The sequence below is a fragment of the Monodelphis domestica genome, chromosome 5 (genome assembly GCF_027887165.1).
Source record: "Monodelphis domestica isolate mMonDom1 chromosome 5, mMonDom1.pri, whole genome shotgun sequence".
Classification (NCBI taxonomy): Eukaryota; Metazoa; Chordata; class Mammalia; order Didelphimorphia; family Didelphidae; genus Monodelphis; species Monodelphis domestica.
This window is the reverse complement of record NC_077231.1, coordinates 116,100,722-116,123,904: the sequence shown is the minus strand read 5'-3', so window position 1 is coordinate 116,123,904 and position 23,183 is coordinate 116,100,722. Positions and strand designations below refer to the sequence as shown.

General features: G+C 36.4%; 1 protein-coding gene and 1 long non-coding RNA gene across 2 annotated transcripts; both read left to right on the top strand.

Moving 5' to 3' along the window:
- The first annotated feature begins 4,236 nt into the window (after positions 1–4,236).
- LOC130454804 (uncharacterized) lies at positions 4,237–9,044 on the top strand. Its single transcript, XR_008912605.1, has 3 exons — positions 4,237–4,596; positions 7,866–7,980; positions 8,937–9,044. It is a non-coding gene; the product is annotated as an uncharacterized LOC130454804 (long non-coding RNA).
- An 830-nt stretch (positions 9,045–9,874) lies between these two features.
- KLRK1 (killer cell lectin like receptor K1) lies at positions 9,875–20,281 on the top strand. Its single transcript, XM_056800647.1, has 6 exons — positions 9,875–9,929; positions 10,963–10,995; positions 11,562–11,713; positions 13,283–13,386; positions 15,983–16,091; positions 19,051–20,281. The coding sequence occupies exons 1-6, from the start codon at positions 9,875–9,877 to the stop codon at positions 19,111–19,113; spliced, it is 516 nt and encodes a 171-aa protein (XP_056656625.1). The 3' UTR covers positions 19,114–20,281.
- Positions 20,282–23,183: the final 2,902 nt, after the last annotated feature.

Below are 23,183 nucleotides of genomic sequence, written 5' to 3'. Positions count from 1 at the left end.
GAATTCATCTGGGAGAACAGAAGGTCAAGAATAACAAGAGAATTGATGGTATAAAAAAGGAAGAATGTCTAGCTATACCAGATCTCAAACTATACTATAAAGATGTGATCATCAAAACAATCTGGTATGAGCTAACAAATAGAGTAGGGGGTAAATGGAATAGGTTAGAAAATCAACACATGATAGTTAATGACCACAGTAACTTAATGTTCTATAAACCCAAAGACCCAAACTTTAGAAGAACTCACTATTTGACAAAAACTACTGGGAAAACTGGACAGAAACTAGGTATAGACCAACATCTCTCACCATATACTAAGAAATAAAAGATAATACCACAAATTAGTGAAACATGGGAAAGTCTGCCTATCTGACTTATGGATAAAGGAAGAATTTATGATCAAACAAGACATAGAGAACATTACAAAAAATAAAATGGATAATTTTGATTACATTAAATTTAAAAGTTTTTGTAGAAACAAAACCAATCAACTAAGATTATGTTAAGATTAAATTCTCTGGAGACTATATATTAATTTACAATTATTTATTAAGTAGTGAAAAGTAGGTGGGATAAAGAAAAGGCACATAGTCATATGACTGATTGACTAGGTAACTTAAACTCACTGCTCACCCTGTGTCTCAATTCACTCTTGTGAGTTTCATTGATCATAATTTATATCCTCTGTGACATCACTTTTTCTGGGTCTCCTTGATTGGACAGACTTGACCTCAGTTTGAGACAGAGGTTTGTCTTTACGACATCAAGAGTCATATGAGACAAGAGGCAAGCATTTTCCATGATGCCAGGGAGCCACAAGACTTCTGGCATCTTTCCATAGCCCTTATGCATGGATTTTCAAATTAAAAATGAAACTTTCCTTTTAAAAAGGAAAAAGGGGTATAGATTTATGTTAAATTCTCACAATTAGAAGAGAAACAACAAATTGAAGAAAAAAGTTTTATAGCAAATGTCTCTGACAAGGGCCTTAATTCTCAAATATACAGAGAACTGAGTCAAATATATAAGAATACAAAATGTTCCCCAATTGATAAATGGCCAAAGGATATGAACAGGCAGATAAAGAAACTAAAACTACCTATAGTCATAAGGAAAAATGCTCCAAATCATTATAGATTAGAGAAATGCAAATTAAAACAACTCTGAGATGCTTCCCCATACCTATCAGAGTGGCTAATGTGACCAAAAAGGAAAATGATAAAAGTTGGAAGGGTTGTGAGAAAATTGGGACACTTCAATGGGGATATGATTGGGGATGTAGACTCTAAACAATCACCCTAATGCCAACCCAGTGGAATTGAGCTATGGGATGGGGGTGGGAGGAGAGGAGGGAAAGAACATCAATCATGCAACCATGGAAAAATACTCTAAATTAATCAATTAAATAAAATTAAAAAAAAATAAAATTGGGACACTAATGTTTGTATGATTGTTGGTACCATGAACTCACAACCATTCTGGAGAGCAATATGGAACCAGATTCAAAGAGCCATAAAATTATGTAGACCTTTTGATCCATAAATAACATGCCTGGATATGGATCCCAAAGAGTTAAGGAGGGCACTAGAACTAATACAGGCTAAGGAAAGTTTCCAGGTGGGAATTTAAGGAATCCAGGGAGGTTAGTAGTCAGAGTAGAGGAGGGAGAGTGTTCCAGGAATGGGAGCAAAGCCAGAGAAAATGTCCAGAGCTGAGAGATGCACTATCTTGTTTGTGAGTCTCAGAAAGCCAGTCTTACCATATTAAAGAGTAGCAAGGAGTAGGTATAAGGAGCCTGGGAAGATAGGAGTGAGCTAGGTTATAAAGGACTTGAAGTGTTGAATAGAGAATTTTGTATTTGATTCTGGAGGCAACAGAAACTTTAGCAACTGAGTAGAGATGGGTTGGAATGAGGAGAGAGTTGTAGCCGGCATCAGATCCCCTAGCAACTATTGTAAGAATTGAGGTATGAGGTGATGAGATCCTATAATAGAGTAGGCAGAGCAGTGTTAGAGGAGAGAAGGAGGCATAGTTGAAAGATGTTACAAAGATGAAATCAAAAGGCCTTAGAAACAATTTGGATATGGGGAGGGATGATGAGGGGCAGTAAGGAGTCCAGGTTGACTCCTAAGTTGTGAGTCTGAAGAGGGGAGTATGATGTTGCCCTCTCCAGTAATAGAGAAGGTTGGAAGGGGAGAGAGGGTTTGGAGATTGTTTTAGACATATTGACTTTTAAATGTTTGCTGGTTATCCAGTTAAAATGTCTGAAAGGCAGTTGGAGATGAGAGCTTAGAGTCAGTACAGAGTCTGAGGCAGGAAAGGTAAATTTAAGAATAATCAGCGTGGAGATGGTCATTAAATCAATGGGAGCTGATAAAATCATCAAGTGAAGCAGTATAGATGGAGAAGAGGACCCAAGACAGAATTCTGAGGGACACCTGTGGTTAGAGGGTATTATCTGGAAGAGCAGCCAAAGAACCAGAGGAGGAATAGTCAGAGAAGAATGAAAACCAGGAGAGTGGTATCCTGAAAACCTAGATAGAAGAGAGTATCAAGGAAGAAAGGGTGATCCATAGTGTCAAAATCTGCAGAAAGGTCAAGGAGAATGAGGATTGAGGAAAGGCAATTAGATTTGGCAGTTAAGAGATCATTAGTAACTTTGGAAAGAATTGATGCAGGGGGATGATAAAGTCAGAAGCCAGATTATAAAGGGTTATGGAGAGAATGAAATGGTGGCAGCTAAATGGCTTAGTGGATTGACAACTAGGCCCAGAGATGGGAGGTCCTGAGTTCAAATCTAGATCACTTAACCCCTATTGCCTAGCTCTTTCCACTCACTCTCTTTCCACTCACAAAACACATGTTCTAAGATGGAAAGGAAAGAGGGTTTGTTGTTGTTGTTTTACAAGAGAGAGAGTGAAAGGAGAGAAAGTGGAGGCATCTTTTTATAGAAGGCCCTTTTGAAGATAAAGGGCAGAAGAGATAAAGAATAAAGGATCAAGTGAGTTTATCAGAATGCTCCCATTCTGAAAAAGACATGAGAATGATACAGTTGACAGAGATATTGAAAATAAGTGAAAGAGTGATAAAGAGATAGGAAACAATCTATTAGGAAAAAACAGGAAGAAGTGAGATCTCTTAAGGAAAGGTGTTAGCTTTGGTAAGGAGTAAGGTCATATGAGAAAGGGGTGAAGGAAGAGATAATGGTAGAAGGCATCTTGAGGGATAGATGAAAAAGATGTGAGAAAAGGGAACTTATAGTTAATGGCTTCAATTTTTTCTGTAAAATATGAGGTAAGGTTCTCAGTTGAGAAGGCAGTGGGAAGGGGGCCATAAAAAGTGTGAGGAAAGTTAAAAAGGTTTGGAAGAATTGCTGGGGAAAGTGGGGTAGTGAGTTGATAAGAAAGATATTGTAGTAGCATAGTAGCAATGAGGGTCCGGTTGAAGTTGTGTAGCATGAATTTGTAGCTAACTCAAACAAAACAACTGCATAATTTCTTTCCATTTTTGGTCAGCTGCAAAAAATAGGAGTGAAAGTAACAAATGGTCAGTGATCCAAGGCTAAGGCTTGGCTGGACATAATCAAAGAAATGATAAACAAGCGAGGGATAAAAGAAAGGAAAGTGTAAGGTTGGATTGATTCACCAATGGATCAAGTTGGGGAGAAGAAAAAAGAGTGGCTAGTGTAGTAGAGGAAGGGGGGTGTCAAAGGAGAAGAGAGAATTGTGGGGGCAAAGATAAGAGGTTTGAATCTGGGCAGGTCCTTCCCACACTGGGAAATCCCTACACCAATATGATAACAGATTTGTACAAATAATCTTAGTGGCGGCAGCAGCAGCAATAGTCATAGTAGTCATCACAGTCTTAGCAGTACTCACAGTTGTGGTGGTTGTTGTCGTGGGTGATGTAGACTTACTGGTTGCAGTAGTCATAGTGATTGTAGTGGTCACTAAGTGGCACTCTAATTAATAAGGGTTAGGAAGGCACCCCACAGAAGATGAGATTTTAGTTGGGACTTGACAGAAGTCAGGGAAAGCATAGGTGAATATGAGGAAAGAGATCATTCCAGGAATTGGGGATATTCAAAAAAAATGCCCAACTAGAATTTTTTCACATGAAGACCAAGGCTAATCTTCCCTTTGAATCAGAATTCAAACCACCAGGGCCAACTTTAATTTTCAGCGATTTCCTGTGTGAACTATGAAAAAATGGAAACTTTATGACCAATGCCCTCTTTAAAAAAAAAAAACCAAAAAACATTACTTTCCAGTTTAGAAGAATCATTTCCAAGTCAGAAGAGCCTTAAATGGGATTAAGTGGCTTGCCCAGGGCACACAACTAAGAACTGTCAGAAGATCTATTTGAACCAGGACCTCCCTTCTCCAGGCCTGACTCTCCATCCACTGAGCCATCTAGTAGTCCCAAGTTAACTCACTTCTATTAGAACGTTAAGGAAAAGGTCATCATCTTTTTTTCTGGTGCCTGAATTCTTCTGCGATCCTCAGCTTTCAGTTCTCCACCAGGATCTTGTTTTCCTCTAACCATACCACAAGGCTCTCTTTCCCACAAGGCTCAGGACCTTCCTTCTCAAACAGGTATGTATCATTGTTATTGATTCCATTCCATTGTAACTCAATCAAATCAAATGTGACACTTCAACTAATCAAATTTTATGTAAATATTACTAGAGAAGTAATTTCCCACCTTTCTGAAGTTGTAGAAATAGCTTATCATCAATCAGATTGCTAACGTCTGGGAATTATTTTGCACCTTCCTCAGTGTCTTGAAATCTATAGTAACTATATGATGATGATAAAAATAACTGACATTTATGAGAACCTTCATGTTTATAAAGTACTTTACATGTGTAAAATACTACACATACATGACCTCATCTAGTCCTTTACAAGTGTTCTGTGGGGAAACTGAGGCTCAGTTAATGATTGAGTTATTTATTAATTATTAAATGACTTAGTTGTTTAAGTTAATGACAATGATTTATTTGACCTTAGGTGAGTTATTCAAATGTGCTTGAGTTTGAGTTTACTAGGAAATTAAATGAAGGGATTGGATCACATAGCCTCTGCAATTCAAGTCTACATCTATACTTCTATAAAATAATTTAATTCTATATAGGCATACACACACACACACACACACACACACACACACACACACACCTTATAGATACAATGCAGACCCTGCTCTCAATCAACTTACCACTCTAATGAGTGTTATAGTGAAGCAGAGTGGGATCCTTTTTTTCCCCTTTCTTGACAAGAGCACCACCATTTTAGAATAGGCTTCCATTTTAGTGTTACAACCTAATGGAAACAAATAGCAAACTCTTATATTTTACTTTCTTTTATTCCAAATTTGGGGTAAGGACAGCCAAAAGAAAAATTCTCCCTGTCTTAGACCCCTGAAACTAGCAACAGAGTAACATATTGGGAAATCTCTCTCCCCTCTGACCCCAGAACATGAAAAACTACTCCCTAGGATAATGTCTGACCATCATTAAAATCCCCACATGCCCATATGATCTTATGAGTCTATGCGGTTTATGTTTATCATAAATAATTGTGTGGAAAGTGGCTTATATTTAGAAGCCTACTTGTCATGCTATAGAAAATCCCTTTTTCTTATAATCAAACCAATTCTCCCTTCTTGGCTTATAAATAATAATATTTACATAATGTTAAGCTTGCAAACCCCTTTATATACATTCATGTATTTGAGCCTCCCAACAACTTTAATGAGTTAGGTGCTTTTGTTATCCCCATTTTACAGATGAGGAATCTGAATCTGAGAGGTTGGATAACATGCCCAGATTCATAAAGATAGGCAGTATTTTAACTCAGGCCTTTTGAATCCAAGTCAAGTTCTGCATCTATTACACTATTTGGCTTCCTAGTCTATAGGGAAAAAATAAAACCTTTATTGTCTTGCCCTCTAAATTGAAAATCATGTTTTTCTTCCTGTGATAGATTAGTAAAGAGGAAAATGAGATGAGTACAAATGAGATGTGTGGGGAAAGTGATATGAGGGGAAAAAAAAGATGTAGGGGAGTTCACATTCACCAATGAGAAAAAGAGTCAAGGAAAGAGATTCCTAGAAGAGGGAGCATCTGAACTGAGCCTTGAAAAAAAAAAAGAGGGGAGCAGCTTTAATAGAGGAATTAGTTGGGGGAATGTCGAGTGAAACTATATTCAAGGCATGGGAGTAATATGTAAGCAAACAGAAATATAAGAATGGGGTGATAAAGATTAACCCAATTTAGCTGGAAAGTAAAATGCATGAAGATAACTTTTAGAGATTAGAGGCAAATAGTAAGAAGTCTGGCATGGCAGTTTATGTTTCTTTGGTGGGCATTATGGAACCCTTTGAAGTTTTCTGAGAAAAAGAAAAAAGAGTCACAGGAGCATAACAGAAGACTAAGAAGTCTGATGGGCAGCTAGGTGGTACACTGGATAGAGTGCCAGTCTAGGAGTCAGGAAGACCTGAGTTCAAATTTGACCTTGGATACTAGCTATAGGACCTTAGGCAAGTCACTTAACCTTTTTTGCCTTGGTTTCCTCATCTGTAAAATGAACTGAAGATAGAAATAGCAAACTACTCCAGTATCTTTGCTAAGAAAAACCCAAGTGGCATCACAAAAAGTTAGACACAATCTAAAAGCAACAACAACAAAAAAAGATTGCTATGATGTGGTTTATCCTAAAAGATTGGTAGGAGGAGCTAGTCATGTTTAGCAATACTTTTATTATCAACAAATCCTATTGAATACAATAGGATAATTAAATTGGTTTTTTAAATTATCTAAGAGTTCAGAAAAACACAAAGAAACATACAAACTGAGGCAAAGTGAAGTGAGCAGAACCAGGAGAACAATGTATTCAGTAACAGAAATCTTATACAATGATCAACTGTGAAAGACAAAACCATTATCAAGAAAAGCAAAATCCCAAGATATCCATAAGGCATTCATGATGAAAGTGCTAAGTACAGATCAAACAAAGCACGCCATCTTCCACTTGATTTCCTTCATGAGATTTTTATTGTGTATGTGCTTCATGTCTTCTATCATGATGAGAGCAATATGGAAATATGTATTGCATGAAAGCACTGATATAACTTATATCAGACTTTACCACCTCTGGAGGTGCACAGGGGATGGGTTGGAAAGAAAGGAAGGAGAAAATTTGAAACCTAAAACATCTGAAAGCAATTGTCAAAAATTGTTTCTATGCTATCCATATCCTGAGAAAGAACTGTGGGAGTAGAAACACAGAAAAAAAACAACTGCTTGATCACATGGGTTGATGGGATATGATTGGGGATGTAGACTCTAAACAATCACCCTGGTGCAAACATAAATAATATGGAAATAGGTCTTGATCAATGACACATGTAAAACCCAGTGGAATTGTGCATCGGCTACCGGAGGGGGATGGAAGGAGGGGAGGGAAAGAACATAAATCGTGTAACCATGGAATAATATTCTAAATCAATTAAATAAAAATTTTCAAATAAAAAATTGTTTCCACACATATCTGAATATAAGTAAATAAATACAAAAATCAAATAAGATCCTCCATGAAGTAGAGTAAATATTTTGTGCTGTTGCTAAATCAAACTTGGAAGCTCATTAGATTCTGTGAGTTATGGCATGAATTCTGCCTCACCTTGCATATAATTTAATATCTCCTTGCCTTACATAGCAAGACAATGCAGCAATATCACAAGTCAATGTACAATATCTTGTAGCAATATCTCAAGTCTTTCATTGTTTTGGATTCAGGCTTAAAAACTGTTAATTGAGATTAATCAAAGAAATGAAACGCATTTTGCTTGATTTTGTCAGCAGTTCCTTTTGGAGTGAGAATACTTTCTTTTCTGGTTTGGTGATCTATATAAATGGATGTCATATAAATGGATGATGGGGCTCACGCGTGATCGGCGGTGTCATTTCAATTTTGGTAAATTTATTTTCTATGTAAAGACAATGATTCTGGCTTGTAAAATGTGGGTGATATATGAGTGAGCTGTGAATAGAGGGATGACCTCATCAGAACTGAACTTAAGGAAAACCCTTTAAGAACTGAGAAGAGTGGATTGGAGAGGAGGAAAATGTAAGGCACAGAAACCAATTAAAAAGCTATTTTTAATAACTGAAGTAAGAGATGGGAACTGTCTGTAGTAGGGTGGTAACTGTGTGAATGGAGAAAAGGGAGCATATATAAAAGATATTATGGGAGTAGAAGTGACATGAGCAGTTAGTGGCTATAGAGTCAGGCTTGGAGACAGGGGTCCTGGGTTCAAATCTGACCTCAAACACTAGCTATGTGACCCTGGGCAAGTCACCATTGCTGAGCCCTTACCACTCCTCTGCCTCTGAATGGATACTTTTTTCAAACCATTACCTTTTGTCTTAAAATCAATACTAAGCATTTGTTCCAAGGCAGAAGAATGGTAAGGGCTGTGCTGGACGTTAAGTGACTTGCTCAGGGTCATATAGCTAAGAAATACCTGTGGACCTCCTGTCTCCAGGCCTGGTTTTCTATTCACTGACCCACCTTGCTGCTCCTAGAATCAATATTTAGTATTGATTTTGAGATAGAAAATAAGGGATTAAAACAAACAAACAAACAAAACCACCAAAATATTTCACCAGGTAAAGATCATACTGAAATAGTCAGTTATAGGGAAGTATGGTGGAAAGTCACAGTGAACCAGAAGATTAGTTTCATGACATGAAATACAAATATTTGAACTTAAAAGATTTCCTAGAAAAAAATAAATTTTGAGGAGACAAATAGTATACAAAAGACTAATGTCAAAGGAGACATAAGAATGTCGGCAAGCTGAAACAAATAATTTGCTCATGGTGGGTCAGAAGAGATTTATATTCACAATATCCTCAAATTATTTCTAGAAACACGTGATCAGCAGGATTCCAAATATACCACAACTTACCAAAATTCTTTCTCAAAAGGAAGAAAAAGAAACCCCACATCAATGAGGAGCAAATCTACAGCAAGTCGTAAGTTTCTGACCTGGCATATTCTCTCAATTGGTCTACATGCTGAGCCAAATGCTTCTTTCCAATTAGCTGTAAGGGTAAAAATAAGGGGTAAGAGAGAGAAAAGGGTGCAAGCTGAGACAAGAGCCAGAGCCCCAGAAGCCTACCTACCGGAGCCCCAGCAAAGACCCCTCCTGGTGTGGGGTCAACCCATTTATAGCCTAACCCATGCCAGGATGTAAGAAAAGGGAACCCTGGGCAGAATACAGAATGCTAGGGGATGTAGTCCCTGGGGTACAATTTTTTAAAAACACACATAGCCATATTATTGTAACCCTAGAGTTATAAGTTCTGACTTTTGTTAGTTGGCACTCTATTGGTTTCACATACAGAATAAGCTCCAATAAAATAGTGGGAAACAAAACATGAGGGTAAACATTTGGGAAAATTAGAGAGGCTTTTTTTTGTCATTAGAATGAAAAAACACTGTGGCCTCAGATACTTCCTAGCAAGTCACTTAACCCTCATTGTCTAACCCTTACCATTCTTCTGCCTTGCAACATATGCACAGTGTTGATTCTAAGATGGAAGATAAGGGTTTTTATTTTTTAAAAGAACAAAATGGAATTTTAAAATTGGGACAAATGGCACAGAAATAGCTGATAATTTATCAAAATCCATTTTTAAAAAGTGCTTTAATGTTTGCATGCTCAATCAGTTCAGATGTATGGGTCCTAGATTAATGCCCCAATCCCAAGGCTTCTCACCCCCTTTACTCTGTGTTTTTGCTCACTTGTCTCATTTTTCTTTTGGTAGAACCACTTTTTCTCTGTCGATTCATTGGAGTGGCTATGGGGATAAGGTTCTTTGTGACACTGGCCATATTAGGCACCATCCTCATTCACTGTAAGTAACGCAGAGAAAGCTGAATCATGCTAATGTTAAGGAGAGGCATTTATTTTCTTTTATGACATTCTCTCTCTATAGAAATAAGCTCCAATAAAATAGCGGGAAACAAAACATTATGAGGGTATTTGAAATTGATTTGCCACTATATATATATATATATATAAATCTCAAACATGTCCTTAATAATTTTAAATGTTTTATCCCTGAATGGACACCACTTTGTAAAGAAGCTGTTAATAATGCATATATACGTGTACATACAAAGAGACAAGTAAGTAGCCCAGTGACATATTTTAGACCCAGGGTTGATCTACCAGATAGGCTTTGTGTTTGAGGTGAGAGAAAGAAAATGAAGAAGAATGAAATTTTTTAAATTGTGTCTGTCTTTTCAAATAGAATAAAGAATGGTTTCTCCATCAGGGCAGATTTTTATCACTAAAAGGTTTTGAGATGGATTCAGGTAATTTCAAAAAGAAATAGGTTGATACTTCACCATTTCACTCTACTTAAAGCACTTAGGTAAGATGACTAAAAAGTGTAACTCTAAAAAGAGTATATACACTGAAAGAATGTAACAGTAACTAGAAATATTCCAAAAACATAAACTAAGTAACATATATTCCAAAAACATAAACTAAGGTACATAGTATAAATGTGGTTAAAAGTTAAAGCGGAGGCATCTAGGTCACTCTGGATAGAGAGTCATATCTTGAAATTGGGGAGGGGGGAGGTCCTGGGTTCGAATATGACCTCAGATACCGCCTAGCTGTGTGACCCTGGACAAGTCACTTAACCCCAATTGCCTGCTCTTACTGCTCTTCTGCCTTAGAACTGATACTTAGTGTCAATTCTAAAAGAGAAAGTGTTGAAAAAGTTAAAGCAAAGGTAGATATTGAGATGTAGTAAATGGTCATTTCAGCTATTTGAACACAAAAAGTATTTTGAAATGAATATGATGATTTTTAAAATGATGATGGGGAAGGTGATGATATTGCAACATTCCTAATAATCATGGTTCTTTCTATAACAGGTTCCAACCCAAAGGCTCCACTCAACACAAATAGTAGGTGGAAATTATAGTTTTATGAGTTGATAATTTAGGATGTAGACATGCTTTGGGGTTAAAAAGAGCAGTAGAGGACCAATCTGATTTAATTCAAAGTCATATTTTCATCTTGCTCTTAGCTACAGGTTATTTCTTTTACATGTTATTAGATCAAAAACTGGGAACTATCAGGTCAATCTGGACCATTTATGGTATGTTTAGTGAACAGAATCCATTTAGATGTATGAGGATGCCAGGGTGGGAGTGGGGAGAGGTGCAACTTGTTGGCTATGTGGATAGAGAGTTAGGTTTGGAGACAGTCCTGGGTTCAAATTTGGCCTCAGACCTTTCTTAGTTGTGTGACTCTGGGCAAGTCACTTAATCCCAATTGCCTAGACTCTACAGGTCTTCTGCTTTGGAACCAATACACAGTATTGATTCTAAGATGGAAGGCAAGGATTCTTTTACACTTTTTCAAAAGTGTAAAACAATAATTTTACCTAGGGAAAGATATTCAATTGAAAATGTCATATAAAAACAAAGAGTTTTTCTAGGGTTGATATAATACACTTTTTTCCCCCAAGGATTTTACTGTGGCCCATGTCCTGAGAACTGGATTTGTTACAAAAATATCTGCTATTTCTTTTCTAATGAAATGAAAACTTGGAATCAGAGTCGAGCTTCCTGCCTATCCCACAATTCCAGTCTCCTTAGGATATATAACAAAAAGGACCAGGTTAGATATTTACTTAAATTTCCCCTCCTGAAAGTATACACAATGCTCCACACCTGTAGTCCCCCAGTTCTACAAATAAGGGAAGGAGGGTTATTTTCTCATCTATTCTTTGGGGCTAGCTTTCTCATTACAATTATATAGCATTCTTTTTATTGTCGCTCTTTTCATTCACATTGTTTAGTCATTGTCCATAGTGTTTTCCTGTTTCTACTTATTTTACTTTGTAATAAAATATGACTCTTTGCATGTTTCTCTGAGTTCTTCCTATTTGTTTCTTCTAACCCTTACCATTCCATTCATTATACCAAGTGGGTTTCCCTACGCACCAAATGATGGGCATCGACTTTCTTTCAAGTTCTTTGCTGCCACAAAAAGTGCTTCTATTACATGGGTCATTTCTTTTTGTATTCATCCTCTTCGAAGGATATCCCTCGCTTTCTGAACTCTTCAAAGGTTGCAGATGTTTTAGTCACTTTATGTACATGATTCTCAATTGTTTTCCATAATAGTTGGAGCCATTTGTTGTATTCTATCATTAGAGTTTATTAATTGCTTATCTTTTTATGAATCTTTTAATACTGACTCTTCCTTTGTCCATTTTCTAGGCAAGAAACAAAAATCTCAGTGTTGCCTTGCTTTTCATTTACCTCATTATTCATAACTTGCAGCAGTCTGTCCCACAGTTGTTAATCACTTGAAATTTTTCTTTTGAGAACTTTTTGTTCCTATCCTTTTAATCACTTCCACAATGTTAAATTTCGCTTGCTCTTATGCATTTAATTATTTCCCTATATAACTGATAGAGCAGACTTCTATAAGAGATATTTGATCTAAGAGTTTTTCCCTCAATTGACAGCTTTTTTTATCCTCGGTGCACTAAATTCATTCATGCTGATGCTTTTCAATTACAAGTAATTAAGCTTCTCTATTTTAGTTTTTGTGATTAAATTGTTCTTATGGCTTGCTTCAAACTTCCTTCCACCTAGTGAATAGCATAATACTTTAGTAATAGGAATTCCCATGTATTCACCCTGCCTCGGAGTAAGTATAACCTTGGGATGCTGACGCTGTTTCTATAGAAATCCAATTAAACTAAATCAAACTATAAAGTTAAGCCATTTGGAGATACAATAGAACATTTTTATAGTTATTTCATTTTGTTGCAATTGAATAAAATTGTCCACAGGAAATATAACTGTTAGAAGTATGTGCTTTTTATTTTTGATCCACCCATATTGTATTCATATGGCCACAATTATCTCTGATTCCGATTAACCTTATAAGAAGTAATTTGGTCTTGTCATTTCTAATGGTATCTTCCTTGAACATTTTATTCCCCTTACCACATAATACAACGATCTCTCTATCTGAGAGAAACAGATAGAGGCAGAGAGAGAGACACAGAAAGACAGAGACAGCGAGAGAAAGGTATTTTTTAAAATATAATTAACTAGGTAGAGATTTAAATTTTACTGGTGGAAAATAATTAACTCTAGCTTTATTTGTGATATTCATCTTGCACAAAAAAGTAATTCATGCATTTTACCTTCTCTGGCTCATTTTAAACAGGATTTTCTTGCAATGATAAAATCATATTATTGGATGGGCTTAATACAATCTACATCTGGTAAATCCTGGATGTGGGAAGATGGCTCACCTCTCTCTCCTCACCAGTAAGTGTCTAGTATTTTGAAACATATTAAAGAGTCAGATGGGTAGTAGATAGAGTAATGGACCTGGAGTCAGGATGTGTGACTCCGTAAAGGCCAAGAAAACCAGGATTTTGCTACTGAAATGGGAAATACAAGCCAACTTTAATAAACCAGAAGAGCAGACTTGGAAAGCATTCCCTGTCTGAAGAGTAAATCCATGTTCTTTACCTTAGAAGATGAAAGCAGAGGATAAATGGAGATTGTAAATCGCTATGAATTTGTTATTGATCTTTGAGTTTAAAGAACAATGAACTGATTTAGGTGAGTTTCTCCAGTCTTCTCTTCAGAATACTGATATGTCTCCTCTACAGTTACTGGTTGACAGCAGTTTGTAGACAAGAGTGCCCACTCAGTCGCCTTTTCCTCATCTGTAAAATGGAGATTATAACCACACCTATTCTCAGAGCTGCTGTCAAGGTCAAATGAGAATATAACTAAAGCATTTTGTTAACCTTAAAGGTCTACTCAGGAGTTCTTGTCTGGGGTCTGTGAGCTTGTTTTCAAAAATATTTTGGTTGCTGGTTTTCATTATTTCCTTTGCATTTCATTTTATATACTTAAAACATCATTCTGAGAAGTTCATGGACTTCAGATTTCCAAAAGAGTTCCTGATACACATAAAAAACCCTAGAATTCCTGTTTTATACAAATGTTAGATGTTATTATGAAGGTTTATTTTCAGCTTTGAAGGTTTTTTAGCTATTATTATCAGCTTCTTTATCATTTTTATCTTTTCTTCCTTAAAGTCAAATGCTATGTAACCAGAGAGGGGAAAAAAAGAGTCTCAAAGTCAAAGAAGAAGAGGGCAAGGCAAAAGCTTCAGACCAATCAATAATAATAATAGCATTTACAAGGAGCTTTAGGATTTGTGAATTACGATACATGTTACCTCATTTCATTCTCAATAGTCTTGTGAAGCATTATCTTCATTTTGCAGATGAGGAAATTGAGACTGGAGGAGGATAAGTGTCTTCAGCATCAAATAACCAAGTGGCTGAGATGGGGTTTGGATATCAGGTCTAGTCTAAACCCACGACCATCACTCTTACCTATTGGGCCTAGCTTTTGCCATCACACTGGGAGCTTAAAGAACATCCCTGTGTCCTTAAGTTTCTGTAAATAGTTTTAGCCTTTTGTATTTCTTCACTCAGCAGATAGTTCTTTTTAAATTAAGTTTATTTATTTAATTACTTTAGAATATTTTCCATGGTTACATGATTCATGTTCTTTCCTTCCCCTTTTCCCTCCCCCTCCCATAGCCAATGAACAATTCCACTGGGTTTTACATGTATCATTGATCCAGACCTATTGCCATATTATTAGTACTTGCAATAGGGTGATCATATAGTCTACATCCCCAATCATGTCCCCATTGACCCATGTGATCAAGCAGTTGTTTTTCTCCTGTGTTTCTACTCCTACAGTTCTTTTTCTGGATGTGGATAGTGTTCTTTCTCAGAAGACCCTCAGAATTGTCCTGAATAATTTCATTGCCACTAATGGAGAAGTCCATTACATTTGATTGTACCACAGTGTATCCATCTCTGTGTGCAATGTTTTCCTGGATCTGCTCCTCTCACTCTGCATCAGTTCCTGGATGTCATTCCAGTTCACATGGAATTCCTCCAATTCATTATTCCTTTGAGCACAGTAGTATTCCATCACTAACATATACCACAATTTGTTCAGCCATTCCCCAATTGAAGGGCATCCCCTCATTTTCCAATTTTTTGTCACCACAAAGAGCACAACTATGAATATTTTCGTACATGTCTTTTTCCTTATTATCTCTTTGGGGTACAAATCCAGCAGTGCTATGGCTGGGTCAAAGGACAGGCATTCTTTTAAAGCCCTTTGGGTATAATTCCAAATCACCTTCCAGAATGGCTGGATCAATTCACTACTCCACCAGCAACAACTCTTCCTACCTTCTTAGAGGGAACAACCAGCCAGAAGGTAGACCTCTCATCTTGTTTAATTTTATACTGACAGCATCACTATTTCTTGAGTATTTAATTCCTCACTTTCTGGCCCAACAGTTAGCACTATTAGCAATTACTCCAAAATTTCCCAATCAGAGCACAATTTAGTAAAATCATATTGGTGATATCTCATTTGTAATGAGATCATCAGAATGGGAATTAGTAGCTTCAGATTCTATTTTTAGTCAAGTTCAAAAGCATTTATTTAAATGACTATTTTGTCTCTAGCCCTATGCTAAAAGGCAATGTGGAATTATAGGATCATACATATAGACAACCTTAGAGGTCATCTAGTCCTGCCTTCTCATTTTATAGATGAGTAAATAAGCACCCAGAGAAATAATGGTGATGCCCAAGTCCATTTCTTTCAAGATCCTTGGCCTTCACATTACATATTTTTAAATGAATATTTGTAAGCAAATGCATGTTGGCTCCTAGAGTTTTGAGATAATCCAATGCAAGTGATTTAGTATTCTTGTTTAATCTGCAGTAGGCCAAACATAATGAATCTCTTTTTCTTCTTCTTTCCCTCCTTCCTCCCTCTCTCTTGTTCTCCTCACCCACTTCCTACCCAGACTTTCTTTGGTTACAATGGAAAAAGCAACCTGTGCGGTGTATGGCTCCAGCTTCACAGGCTACACAGAGAACTGCTCAATCCCAAATACTTACATATGTATGCAGAAGGTAATTCAGTCTAATTTTGATATACACTATTTGAATATTCTCTCCATTGAAAAACATGTTAGCAGTGATCAACAGGACCTCTCTGCCCCTAACTTCAGAATTACTCATACTTCTCCAGATTAAGGAAAAGCTTATTCCTCAATTTGTGATGTAGAATGCTAAGAGGTCATGGCTAAAAATATGAGCAGATGCAAATAAAAGTCATCATCAGACCCAAAGAGAAAATTCTGGCTACCGCACAATGTGAGGTCATTGCTTTTTGTTAAAGATCAACTTTTCCTACTTTCCATTCTTTTAAAAAATTTTAACAAATGCAGATTTAGTTCTCTAAAACATGAATGAAAAAAATACATTCAAATTTTCCATTCCCTCATCCCCAACAACAACAAAAAAAACACAATTCTGTGAATTTTAACTCATTTTCTGATAATAATGTATACCACTTCTTCTTTCTACTCTAGGGGGAAAACTAGCTGCTCAAAGTTTAAAATGAAGTCTCAGATAATATAAAATTAAATTTATGAGGAATATATAGAGTGTGAAACAAGGATCATAAATTGTTTTGGTTGTGTAAAAAATTCTCTTAGCAGATATTATGTTAACTTAAAATAGGGGTTTTTATTTTTTTTTATTTTTTTTAATATATTTTATTTGATCATTTCCAAGCATTATTCGTTAAAGATCATTTTCTTTTCCTCCCCCCACCCCCCATAGCCGACACGTAAGTCCACTGGGCATTAGATGTTTTCTTGATTTGAACCCATTGCTTTGTTGATAGTATTTGCACTAGAGTGTTCATTTAGAGTCTGTCCTCTGTCATGTCCCCTCAACCTCTGTATTCAGGCAGTTGCTTTTCCTCGGTGTTTCCACTCCCATAGTTTATCCTTTGCTTATGAATGGTGTTTTTTTCTCCTGAATCCCTGCAAGTTGTTCAGGGACATTACACCGCCACTAATGGAGAAGTCCATTACATTCGATTATACCACAGTGTATTAGTCTCTGTGTACAATGTTCTCCTGGTTCTGCTCCTCTCGCTCTGCATCACTTCCTGGAGGTTGTTCCAGTCTCCATGGAACTTCTCCACTTTATTATTCCTTTTAGCACAATAGTACTCCATCACCAACATATACCACAGTTTGTTCAGCCATTCCCCAATTGAAGGGCATCCCCTCATTTTCCAGTTTTGGGCCACCACAAAGAGCGCAGCTATGAATATTTTTGTACAAGTCTTTGTGTCCATTATCTCTTTGGGGTACAGACCCAGCAGTGCTATGGCTGGGTCAAAGGGTAGATATTCTTTTGTCGCCCTTTGGGCATAGTTCCAAATTGCCCTCCAGAATGGTTGGATCAATTCACAACTCCACCAGCAATGAATTAATGTCCCTACTTTGCCACATCCCCTCCAGCATTCATTACTTTCCTTTGCTGTTATGTTAGCCAATCTGTTAGGTGTGAGGTGATACCTCAGAGTTGTTTTGATTTGCATCTCTCTGATTATAAGAGATGTAGAGCACTTCTTCATGTGCTTGTTAATAGTTTTGATTTCTTTATCTGAGAACTGCCTATCCATGTCCCTTGCCCATTTATCAATTGGAGAATGGCTTGATTTTTTGTACAATTGATTTAGCTCATTATAAATATGAGTAATTAAACCTTTGTCAGAGGTTTCTATGAAGATTTTTTCCCAATTTGTTGTTTCCCTTCTGATTTTAGTTATATTGGTTTTGTTTGTACAAAAGCTTTTTAGTTTGATGTAGTCAAAATTATTTATTTTACATTTTGTGATTCTTTCTATATCTTGCTTGGTTTTAAAGCCTTTCCCCTCCCAAAGGTCTGACATGTATACTATTCTGTGTTTACCCAATTTACTTATGGTTTCCTTCTTTATGTTTAAGTCACTCACCCATTTTGAATTTATCTTGGTGTAGGGTGTGAGGTGTTGATCTATTCCTAATCTCCCCCACACTGTCTTCCAATTTTCCCAGCAGTTTTTATCGAATAGTGGATTTTTGTCCCAAAAGCTGGGATCTTTGGGTTTATCGTATACTGTCTTGCTGAGGTCGCTTTCCCCCAGTCTATTCCACTGATCTTCCTTTCTGTTTCTTAGCCAGTACCAAATTGTTTTGATGACTGCTGCTTTGTAATATAGTTTTAGGTCAGGGACTGCAAGGCCCCCATCGTATGTGTTTTTTTTCATTATTTCCCTGGATATCCTTGATCTTTTGTTCTTCCAAATGAACTTTGTTATGGTTTTTTCTAAATCAGTGAAGAAGTATTTTGGTAGTTCAATGGGTATGGCACTAAATAGATAAATAAGTTTGGGTAGGATGGTCATTTTTATTATATTGGCTCGTCCTATCCATGAGCAGTTAATGTTTTTCCAATTGTTCAGGTCTAGTTTTAGTTGTGTGGCGAGTGTTTTGTAGTTGTGTTCATATAGTTCCTGTGTTTGTCTTGGGAGATAGATTCCTAGGTATTTTATTTTGTCTAAGGTGATTTTGAATGGGATTTCTCTTTCTAGTTCTTGCTGCTGAGCTGTGTTGGAGATATATAGAAAAGCTGATGATTTATGTGGGTTTATTTTGTATCCTGCAACTTTGCTAAAGTTGTTGATTATTTCAATTAGCTTTTTGGTTGAATCTCTAGGATTCTTTAAGTAGACCATCATGTCATCCGCAAAGAGTGATAACTTGGTCTCCTCCTTGCCTATTTTGATGCCTTCAATTTCTTTATCTTCTCTAATTGCTACTGCTAGTGTTTCTAGTACAATGTCAAATAGTAGGGGTGAAAAATAGGGGTTTTTAATCTTGGGCATGCCTTGGTCTATTTTGGCAGCTTAGTGAAACATGTAGATACCTCAAAATAGTTTTTTAAATGCATAAAATTAAAAAATAGAAATACAAAGGAAACCAATTATATCAAAATATTGTTAACATTTTTCTCTATCCTTTATTTCTAGCATAACAGCTCATTCTCTTCCACCTTACCTCTCTCTACTTGGGGTACATACTGCTCTACCTAAAAGAGAAGAATGATGATACAGAATGAACTCACCAAGAAACCTTACCAGATATAAAATGAATAATTTTCACTATATTAAATTAAAAGGTTTTGTATAAACTAAATCAATATAAAGAAGATTAGAAGGAAACAACAAACTGAGAAATATTTTTATAACAAATTTCTCTGATAAAGGACTCATTTCTAACTAAGACAAATTTATAAGAATACAAGTCATTTCCCAATTGACAAATGTCAAAGAATATGAGCAAGCAGTTTTCAGATGGAGAAATCAGTTATTGATAATCATAGGAAAAAATGTTTTAAATCATATACCCATTTCTAGTCAAATATTATATAATAGTGGTAATGGGCATCCTTGCTTCAGTCCTGATCTTATTGGGAAGACTTCTAATTTATCCCCATTGTAGATGGTACTTGTTGATGGTTTTAGATAGATACTAATTTTGCATTCATTATTTAAGGAAAGGGTCTTCTATTCCTATGCTTTCTGGTGTTTTTAATAAAAATGGGTGTTGTATTTTGTTGAAAAATTTTTCTGTGTCTACTGAGATAATCATGTGATTTTTGTTGGTTTGATTATTGATATGGTCAATGATGCCGATAGCTTTCCTGAAATTAAACCATACTTACATTCCTGGCATAAATCCTACATGATCAGAGTGAATAATCTTATGATATATTACTGTAGTCTCTTTGCTAGTATTTTATTTATTTATTTAGTAATTGGCAAAGACTTTTGAACAATACTTGGGGGCAAGATGGAAAAATGTGGACTAAACAGTTAGGGATTAAGAAATGTTTTAATGACCAGATCCAGTGATGCAATGTCAAAGTGGGAGGAGATTTATAGTAGAGTCCCTCTGGGTATTTACATAATCTTTTGCTGCTGAATTTTTTTTAATAAAGACATAGCTGTTTATCAAATACAAAAATGACACAAAGTTAGAGAAAACAGTGACTAATCACTAAATGAGAGACAGGATCCAAAAATGTCTCAATTAGCTAATATATTGGTCCAAATCTAACAAGATTAAAGTTTATAAATTAAGAAATTTAGTGTGTTATCTTTTCATTTGAGTTCAAAAATGAACTTCACACATATAGGCAGGAAAAGAGGTAACAAAAAATAGTTCATCCAACTAAAATCTAGGGAGGAGTTAGTGGATTACAGTATCAGTATGACTAAGCATTACTCTATAGCAAATTAAGAAAGCTAATATGTTAGACTTAATTAAGAGAGACCAGGTGTCTAGTACAAGGGAGTTAATAGTTTTAAGGGGGGGAAGGGGGTTAATTTTAAAAGGGTTGGACTAGATTATTTAAGAGTGTGGTCACCAGGAATTTAATTTATTCCAAAGAGATTTATTTACAAAATGAAGAAAGAGTGAAGTAAGAAAATCAGAGAGAGGATTAGGTAAGATATCTACTGTAAGCACTAAGTAATTTATTCCTGGCCCCGGGCAAGCAGAGTTAGTCCTTAGGCCTTGGCAAAGCTGAGGACCTGGGGAAGTCTGTTCAGGAAAATCCAGCAGTTAAGAGTAAGCTTTTTCACTCACCATGTGTCAGTTCAAAGGAAGAGATTTTAGAACAGCCTCTCCAGGAAACAGAGTCTCAGGTCCAGTCAGCTCATTCTTCACCAGTCTCTACTTCAAAGAATTAAGAACTGCCAATTCAACTACATTCAGGAAGTTGTAACTCCCTTTTAAAGACACTTTTTCTTGTATCACTTTCTGTGCCTTCCCCTAATTCTATGTCTACCAACAACAGTTGAAGTCTTGCTTTAGGATTGCCCAAGAGGCAGTCAGTTGATTCTGATCCATCACCCACTGTCACACACATTGGTCACAGACCTCCCATTAATGATTAAGTGGGATGTTTGAACTTTTGGTGATTAAATCTAAAAATGGGTAGCTCTCCATAATCAACTTCTAAGTAGAGATTTTACACTTTTGGTGATTAAAATCTAAAAATAGGCAGGGGTTAAAATTTAATATTCACAATCAGGGGAGAGTTAAATTTAATCTTCACATAATCCCTCTATACTCTGTCCAAATCACATTATATCTGAAATACCATAATTGGTTAAAGGTTCTATATTTTAAGAATTGATGTTGATAAGCTAAATATTATCTAAAGGACAATGAGTATCACAAATGATTTTGAGTTTATCTCATATGATAACTGGTTGAATGAATACAGATATTTAGCCTGAAAAAAAAAAACTTAGGAGAGGCAAGGAAGAACTGCCTTCAGGTGTTTGAAGATTTATCTTGTGGAAGATCAGGAAGAATATTATACATGTGTTTGGGCACTAAAGGGTAGAAATGGCAGAACCAGCTTCCGGGTAAACATGGCGGCAGTCTAGACACAAGACTCATCCTCTCCTCAGCACCTACCAATATAAACTACCTCAAAAGGCCAAAAAAAAAAACCAAAAATAACCCAAATTCATAAGAATGAAGGGACTCTACAGGGTGCAGCATTAAAGGTACATGGGATTTGGGCATTTCCACACTATAAGGGGGTGAAAAAGCTCCCACCAAAACCACAAGCTGGTCTATTCTCCCCCACCCTACCTACGGAGCCAGAGTCAGAGCCAGCATGCACCAGAATCAGTGAGTGAGGGGCACCTCTAGGTCCTTGGGAGCTGACTAAAGCCACCAAAGACCTACCCCTGAGAGAAGCTATACCTGAAAGCCCAGAAGACTGAAGAGCACAGACCGTGGGCTCTTGCGGGAAAATAGCAAAGAGAAGGGAAGCAAATAGCAGAAGCTGCAGAGATTCAAGAGCTTGCCTCAGGCAAAATCCTTGTTCCTTAGCTCCATACACAAAGAGCCTGCCCATCTCACTCAGATTTCTGACTAAAAAGGGAAGGAAAAACCTCCACATTGATGGCAATTGTGCCCAGAATCAACAACCTCCCTCCAAGAAAAACAGGAAGAAGGGGTTGACCCTGGAAAATTGTTATTGATGAAAAACCCAGGGTACAGAGGAAATACAGGAGAAAATTCAAATAAACCCAAAACCTTCCAAAAACTATGGAAATTTTCCACAAGCTCTTGAAGAGTTTAAATTGGAGCTTATCAAAAAGATGAAAGCCTTCTGGCAAGAAAAGTGGGAAATAATTCAGAGAAAATAACAATTTAAGGACAAGAACTTCCAATTGGAGAAATAGCTAGAAGCCATGAAAACCAGGATAGACCAAATCGAAAAGGAAAATTAAAAGATTATAGCAGAAAATCAGTCTTTAAAGACCAGAAAGACCAGAATTAGGCAACTGGAAGACAATGATCTTGCAAAACATCAAGAATTAATAAAGCAAAGTCAAAAGACTGACAAAATAGAAGAAAACATAAAATATCTCACTGACAAAATGACAGATCAGGAAAACAGATCACAATGAGACAATTTAAGAATCACTGGTCTACCTGAAAAGCCAGAAATAAACAGAAATCTTGACATCATACTACAAGAAATCATCCAAGAAAACTGCCCTGATATTCTTGAACAAGGGGGCAAAATACACATTGAAAGAGTTCATAGAACACCCTCTACACTAAATACTCAAAGGACAACTCCCAGGAATGTAATTGCCATATTCCAGAGCTTTCAAGCTAAGGAAAAAATTCTACAAGAAGCCAAAAAGAGGCAATTCAGATACCAAGGAGCACCAATCAGGATCACACAAGACCTGGCAGCTGCCACACTAAAGAACCGCAAGACTTGGAACATTTTATTCAGAAAGGCAAGGGAATTGGGTCTTCAACCAAGGATCACCTATCCATCAAAACTGACTATATACTTCCAGGGCATTCAACAAAATAGGAGATTTCCAAGTATTTGTAAAGAAAAGACCAGAACTAAGTGGAAAGTTTGATATCCAAACACAAAGATCAAGAGAAACATGAAAAGGTAAATAAGAAAGAGAGGGAAAGGGGAAAAACATGTTTTTTATTCAAACTTTCTTGTTTAAGGGCTACAATTAGATCAAATTATATATATTAATATATGGGGAAAATGTTATTTGTGACTCTCAAAATTATATGCTCTATTATAGTAATTATAAGA